This window comes from Xenopus tropicalis, chromosome 1 (genome assembly GCF_000004195.4).
Source record: "Xenopus tropicalis strain Nigerian chromosome 1, UCB_Xtro_10.0, whole genome shotgun sequence".
NCBI classification, from domain to species: Eukaryota; Metazoa; Chordata; class Amphibia; order Anura; family Pipidae; genus Xenopus; species Xenopus tropicalis.
In genome coordinates, this window is record NC_030677.2 from 191,605,891 (window position 1) to 191,613,531 (window position 7,641).

At 41.1% G+C, this 7,641-nt stretch overlaps 1 protein-coding gene across 1 annotated transcript in view; it reads right to left on the minus strand.

The window, feature by feature from the left end:
* Positions 1 to 7,629, minus strand: part of mtrex (Mtr4 exosome RNA helicase) — a 63,330-nt gene extending 55,701 nt beyond the window's left edge. The window contains exons 1-8 of the mRNA XM_002941111.5: positions 7,341 to 7,629; positions 6,204 to 6,344; positions 5,305 to 5,371; positions 2,233 to 2,295; positions 1,393 to 1,505; positions 752 to 926; positions 542 to 632; positions 53 to 177 (exon numbers count right to left, since the gene is read on the minus strand). Coding sequence (XP_002941157.1) covers positions 53 to 177; positions 542 to 632; positions 752 to 926; positions 1,393 to 1,505; positions 2,233 to 2,295; positions 5,305 to 5,371; positions 6,204 to 6,344; positions 7,341 to 7,438 — 873 coding nt within the window. The 5' untranslated portion in view covers positions 7,439 to 7,629. The remainder of the gene's footprint in view (positions 1 to 52; positions 178 to 541; positions 633 to 751; positions 927 to 1,392; positions 1,506 to 2,232; positions 2,296 to 5,304; positions 5,372 to 6,203; positions 6,345 to 7,340) is intronic.
* Positions 7,630 to 7,641: the final 12 nt, after the last annotated feature.

Here is a 7,641-nt window from a genome sequence, read left to right on the forward strand (position 1 = left end):
TACTGGACTGAGAAAATGATGCAAACTATTTACAGAATGCTCATGGACATACCTGTTTATGAAGGTGACAGATCCATTCAGCAAACTGCCGTGCATTTGGGATGGTTGCTGACAGGAACACATAGTGCACATTATCTGGCAGAAGTATAATTGTCTCCTCCCAGACTACTCCTCTTTCTGTGAAACATAAGACTTACAATATAATCAAATCCTTCTCTGGTGAGAGAAACCCTCTTTAAACAGATATGGGGCATATTATTATTATTAACACTGAAGACAAACATCAACGGTGATGTTGCCCATAGCAAACCAATCAGATCTCAAGGTTGGCATATGGAGGAAAGATCAGCTTGTTTGAGATGTTTGCTTTTAAACTGGTGACTAGTAACTTCTACCTGCTGATTGGTTGCTATGGGTTACTGCTCCTGGGCAAACTTAGTGCCTTTTACTACATAACCCCTTAAGTATGGTTACAAAGAAGGTCAAATATTTCAAGATAAAAAAGCAGAGAATTGTCCATTAGAAGCACACTGATTTATACCTGCATCTCTCATATAATGAATCTCATCAAAAATAACCCAGGCCACTTCACGCATGACTTCAGATCCCCTGTATAACATGCTGCGCAAAATCTACAATGGGAGCAAGACCAAAAGAAAAAAAAATTAGCATTTCAATAAAGATAACACTGAAGTCTGAAGCAAGGAGAAGAGACTGGCACAATGGTGGAAAATCAAATGCACCACAATACCTCAGTTGTCATAACCAGGCAGGAGGCCGTAGGGTTGATGGTGACATCTCCTGTCATTAACCCCACATCTTGGAATTCCTCGTACATCTCTCTGTATTTCTGGTTGCTGAGAGCTTTGATAGGACTAGTGAAAATGACACGTTGTTTTTCACGCAGAGCCAATGCAATAGAATATCTGGAAAAGAGCAGGTAAGTCGGAACATAATGGGATCTGTAAGCTGTTGCGAGCAGGGCCCTCTCCTCCTATGGTGGAGGATTGTTGTAAACCCTTTTTAATTATCTTGATATGCTAACTCTAGTCCTATATAGTCACATTTCCCATTAGTTGCTCACCTAAACTAAATAAATTGGAGCACTCTCCCACATTTTATGGAACATAAAATGCCTTTATTAGCAATATAATGGTAGAGACCACGTTGTGGCCTGTGCCAATGCATTGCTAATAAAGGCCTTTTATGTTCCATAAAATGTGGGAGTGTGCTCCAATTCATTTGGTTTATGTAATATGTGGAAGGCAACCACTGCAATACTATGACATTTACTACACTGCAAAGGAACAGAGGCAAAAATAAGGGAAAGGGAATAGCCTCTAAGGTGACTGTACACTGAAATATAATGAATTATGGAAAGTAAAAACATACTCAGCACAAACAGTTTTCCCAGCAGACGTGTGAGCGGACACTAGAACAGACTGGTTGTTATCGATACACAGAATTGCTTCTCTTTGGAAGGCATCCAGAACAAATGGATATTCCTGCAAGCAGAAAATATTTCATTTAAGTCTGTTTTCCTCATTATATTAAATAATTGCAATAAAAACAAAAAAATTAAGGCTGTAAGAAGTGTTTCTTTAAACTCAAATTCCTAATGCATGTATGATGAGGCAGACCATCAGACATCTCTGAATAGTGGTACAGAAAGGAAATTCCAGTTAGTCAGCAAATATACAGAGAAACCTGTACTAATCAAGTGCCCTGTTATCCCCACCCCTGCTTAAAATATTGAGGTAAAACAGCATAATTTAAAGATGTGCAAATATTTTAGGGTAACGCTTAGTATTTTATAGAATCACATATTCTTAGCAACTTTTCAATTGGTCTTTAAAAAAATAAAATAAAAAATAGCCCTTTTATTAGGCTAGATGGGAAAATCCAGTCTGCCAAGGGCCACATCAGCCAGATTTAGAAGTATGAGGCAGACCAAGATGTCAAAGTACCCTGTGTAACACAATTAGTACTCAGGTTGGATTGGCCCAATATGAGTCACTAGAATTATACGGTCAAATGCTTCTACTGTAGTCTACAAAGAACAAGTTGTACAAGACAAGTAAATAGGTAACTTCCGCTTAGTTGTATGATGCCCGATATCCAGAGAAAGAACTCTGTGCATGCAACTCACTAGGGCCCTCTTTTTATTTGTTTTCATAAAGAGCACTTTTGGCGTACATGAGAAGCAAAACAAAACAAAACTAAAATATAAACCTTTGCTGCTTTTCCAACTCGTGGTTTTAAGGGCACGTATTCTTCATCTGCAGGAAGTGCAACCTGCAAAGAAAACACACAAAAGCAAAACATGAGGTGCAGTCGAATGTGAAGCACAATGTAATGGAAATGGGAGTTATTAGCACAGGGAAAGGGACTTGACACATCTTGGCTTTGAGCCCGTTTAAATATTGTGTTAACAGACACTGCCATATAGTTCCAGGAATATCTAGGACAGCCTATAAACATTCCTTTTGAATTCCCACATTGCACTTACACCCCCTGCTTTTGCACAGTTAGTAGGAAGAGACAAAGGGGAATAGGGGAGGGCATTATTCATATGCAATGCAGTGGCTTTTTTTGCGTGTAATGCTGGAATGCAAGAGTTAACAAGCACCATTCATTTCTATGGGGCTGTACCTACAAGATCGCAACAGTGTGATGAACATTACCAATGAGCATCACAGATTCTTTTCTATAACTTCATGTTTACATTTTTTTTGCCAGCAAACATTTAATGTATTAACTCTTCTGCCTGCAAGGAAGGAGGACAGCACTGGTTTAGACCAAAAAACGATTTATAGCGACACCTATTGGTTGTACTCTATTAGATCATTAGCGACATCTGTTGGTTATTGTTAGTACTGCACTAAGGAAAAACCCTCAAAGTGTGCAGAAGGTTTTGTTAAAAGCGCCCTCTCTTGGAAGAAATAGATTACTGCAAATATAATATTGTTTTAAATCAGGGGGCTCAAACTCAATTTACCTGGGGGCCGCAGGAGGCAAAGTCAGGATGAGGCTGGGCCGCATAAGGGATTTCACCAAAAATTGGCTTTCAAGGGATAATGCAAGGCACGGCGGGCGGGAGCTGCTGATTGCAGAAATGACGTTATGCCATCATAACAGTTATTATAGGAAGACGTTCTGTGTGCACAATTAGCTCCTTAGCAGCTAATTGTGCACACAGAATGTCTTCCCATAATAACTGTTATGATGGCATAACGTCATTTCCGCAATCAGCAGCTCCCGCCCGCCGTGCCTTGCATTATCCCTTGAATCGCAATAAAAATCGCGATCCATTCATTGCTTTTGAGAAGGCGTTGGTGCGGGCCACAAAATACTGTACCGAGGGCCGCAAATGGCCCGCGGGCCGCGAGTTTGAGACCCCTGTTTTAAATGCTCCTGCTCACAATAATTCCGTTTTAACGATTATATGAAAAGTCTATCCTGCACTTATATTTAATGGAAGGTATTTCAATTCAATAGCAAACAGTAATTTAGTATTTAAAAGATGTTGCTGATCCACTGCTATTTCACATAAACAATGTTAAAATTCTAAAGCAGCTGCAGGACAATCATTCCAAACGGCTAGAAAATCTTAGGCAATACAGCAAATAAATGTGGCTGCCTCTGTATAACACATGATTACGTTAATGGTGGAAACAATATGCAGGTAATAACTTTGAGACAATGACACCTGTTGGTTGTATGAGGAAATTACACTTGGTATATTCGGCTCAGTCTGTGGAGTAGCAACTAATGAACAGCACCACCTGTTGGATATACATTATTACAGTAGGTAATTGTACAAAGCGAAGTACTCTGAAGTGATCCACGGGTACGGATGAGCTATAGTTCTACATAAAGCAATGGACATGATTAGCAGTTTTACTGCGTGAGAAACATGACTAGAAGGAAAGCAGCCAGTCTAAGATGCCTCTCACCCATAACCATCTCGGCATTGAGAGCTGTTTAAAGAGCAACACAAGTTGACTGCCTAAAACCTGCAAATCAGTCTGCAAAATGTTAAATTTACAATAGCGCCATCTGCTTGCTGTAAGCATTAATAGCAAGGAATCTACACTGGCAAATGCCCTGTTATTCTGTTTTGTATCTTTGTGTTGGTTTTTAAAATATTTCCTTGTGCAGGTTCCACAATCTGCATTTTTTAAACATGCTTTTTTTTTTGCGCTAGACCAGGGGTCGGGAACCTTTTTGGCTGAGAGAGCCATAAGCACCACATATTTTAAAATGTAGTTCCGTGAGAGCCATACAATATGTTTGGCTGTGGATGCTGCGGGGCAAGGTCCCCCTACCCAAGGATGCCGGATGCGATGCGAAGGAGAGTGTGGCCTGCGCTTGGCGGATAGAAGACGTGTTCTAAGGCTTAGAACGTGTCTTCTATCCGCCGAGCGCAGGCCATGTCCCCGTTATTTTTTTTATTAAAGATTTGTCAGTGAGCCAGATGCAGCCATCAAAAGAGCCACATCTGGCTCCCAAGCCATAGGTTCCCTACCCCTGCGCTAGACGTTTTCCAGTTACTTAGCTGTGGAGCAGACGTGTTCAATTTGCCCTAATGAACCTCTATTACTTAATAGAAGCTCTGCTCTAATTTCCTTTTTTTCAGTAACAGATTGGATTTTCTTTTTTAGCAAATTTTGCAGTTTTGTTTTAGACAGAGATTGGATTTTGAGGTTTTATAAACATAGGCCTCTTAATTTAGCTGAGAGCAATGGGATCTTGATATTGTACAGAAATAATCTGCAATTACAATATAGGTCTGCACCTTTGTGGAGTAGTTCTAGACATGGATTCCTGACAAAGTTTCACTTATTAAAGGAGAATTAAACTCTAAAAATGAATACGGCTAGAAATATTTTATATACTGAACGTATTGTGCCATCCTAAAGGTTCAGCATCTCTATCTTAGTAATGATCCAGGCCTTCAACGTTGTCACAGTAGCTCCCCATCTTGGATTTTAGAGTGTCAGCGGCATTGCACATGCTCAGTGTGCTCTAGTCAAATGCTGCACATTATACTCCTGTGCACAACAGATTCTGAACCTTTAGTCTAGTGCTGTAATTCAGTATGTATGTATGTCACCACCACGTTCATTTTTTAGGGTTCGGTTCTTTTAATGAACTTTTTTCAGCCTAAATTACAATGCAATAACTATGCACAATTTCACTGCACAGATAATGACATATGTTTAATTAATAAAACAGTCAAGTTTGTAAGATGTAAAAAGATTTTATGAAATTAGGAATTATATGCTTATGAAAGTCACTCACCTCATGGGTACAGCCTTCCACTGTTTCTACTTCTTGAACTTTAATACGGGGCATTAGGTCTGCAAGGCTGCACGAGACAAAAAAAGGGCAAAAAAACCCATAAAATAGAAGCTTGAGACAAATGGCCTTGATATTTTGCCTTTCTTTGATACTCCCAGACCCTAAACCTGCCCCATATTTTGAGTGTTTGTAGATATCTTTACAGCAACAGGATTGGTATGGACAGGAATGGGAAGTACTGACAGACTCACCCTGTGCTTTTGTGAGGTTATCCATATAACATATATGACAAGCACTATAAACCAGGCCTGAAAACATATTTGGGAAACCAGTGTGTGTGCTTATAGAAAAGCTGATTGCATTCAGTCTGCATTCAACTATACAGTCTAAAGAACAAGAAAACAAACATATCCCCACCGAACTGCATAGTTTTTGCTTTAAAAAAAAAAAAAAAAAATGTAATTCTTAATTCTACTAGATACTGCAGAACAAGAATCAATAACTCAGCCTGAAAGGGTCAAGCATCAGAATGAACAGCCATGGATTTTTATTGCGCAGAACACATTTCCTCCAAGCTACTCACTCCTGTACATTCACACAATGACAGAAGGCTAAAGTATAAATTATGGATCAGACAGTCATTACTGACTAGACTTGTGTACCAGTTCATAGTACAATATTACACTTAAAATGCGTGTGAATGGTATGTTTCGAAACAAATGTCATACATAAAGTACTTGCTTAGGATAACCCCATGGATAAGATGTGGCAATTATACAACAGTCACATTACAGGATCCAGTGAAAACTGTTTAAGTGAGATTATGTGTTGATTCTAATATACATTTACATTAGTATAACCTGAAATTTTCTCCCAAAAACAATAAAAAAACAACTTACTTTATGTCATCAGCAGATGATATCTCCAGTTTTGGCTTCTTCCCAAAAACAACCTCGTCGGGTCCATCAATGCAGTCGGCCTCCCGCTTAGCCTTTGGAGCAGGACCTGCCCCGGCACCTTTAGATTTGGCATTGCGTTTGCTGCAGTTGACATGACAGGCATAAGAGCAGATTTTTAGTTGCAAATTTGTGATTTAAAGCTGTAGTCTGACACAACAGATCTTTCCATTTATCTACAGTCCAGTTAACTATATGATCAACCTCTATAGCAACCTGGAATTTTAATACTAAGCAATATAAGATGCTGAGCCAGTCCCACACTGGAACACATGGGGCCTTCTAGGCTGCCTGTCTGATTAATTACCAGGCTGAAAATCAGCCATATATCTATTGGGCAAGTTAGAAGTTCCATGCACCAAATTAATCTAATGACATGTCTGCATTAAATGCCAAATATAGGCCCAGAGGGCAAACAGTCCTCTCTGTTCTAAGTGGCAGAGCAGTCACCGAGTGATTGTATGTGCATGACCAGCTATAGGTGGCCACACACGTGGCGATCTGACGATCTTTCGTACGACCATCAGTTGCACGAAACATCGTCAGATCCGCCACACCCCGTTCAGGGCTGAAACAGCAGATAAGGAGGTAGAAACAATAGGATTTCCACCTCCTTCTGCCGATTCAGCCCTGACGGCAGATTTTGGTCAGGCGCCTTCTATGGCGCCCGATCAAAATCTTTTAACCGGTCCGATCGGTGAGTCGCCCGATATCAGCAGCTTCCTGCGATACCGGTCGACTTGCCGACTTGCCATACACGCACCAAATATCGTACGAAACGAGGTTCAGTATGGAAATGAATCCCTAAATCAATGTTTTGGGGTGCCAGTGCCCTGGTTATTCTGACAGGCACAGGCCGTATTGCCGGGTACAAGTCATACGGTGCTGGCCTTGTAGGGTGTCAGGAGCAAACACAGGCGACTTTAACCAAAATACGTCCCTACAATGCAACCATCTTTCCCTCATATCCCGGAAAGGCCTCCCCTTTGGTCTGCCATTACACAGAGGGCTACAGGTGAGCCCACCGAGGCAGCTTCGGGAAGCACAACACCAGCCCATTGCCGCGTCCCCTCTCCTTACCCAGTCTTGCCGGCTGCCGCAGGAAGGGCGCTTTTGCTGGTTGCGGGAGTCTCTTCTTCGAACACACTGAACAACTCGTCTCCAAACGCGTCAGCCATCTTCGCCCCCTACAGACACTAGCTGCGCCTGCACGGTCTGCCCCCACCGGAAGTAAAGAAACTGGGGGACCCGGTACCGACTGAGAGCCAGAGAGATAAACCAAATTCCTTATTCGTTACCGGTACACAACTCCAGTATGAGACGCTATAGTAGCGAAACCAAAATACTTAGATAATAGACTGACTGGCTGTCACGGCTTGAT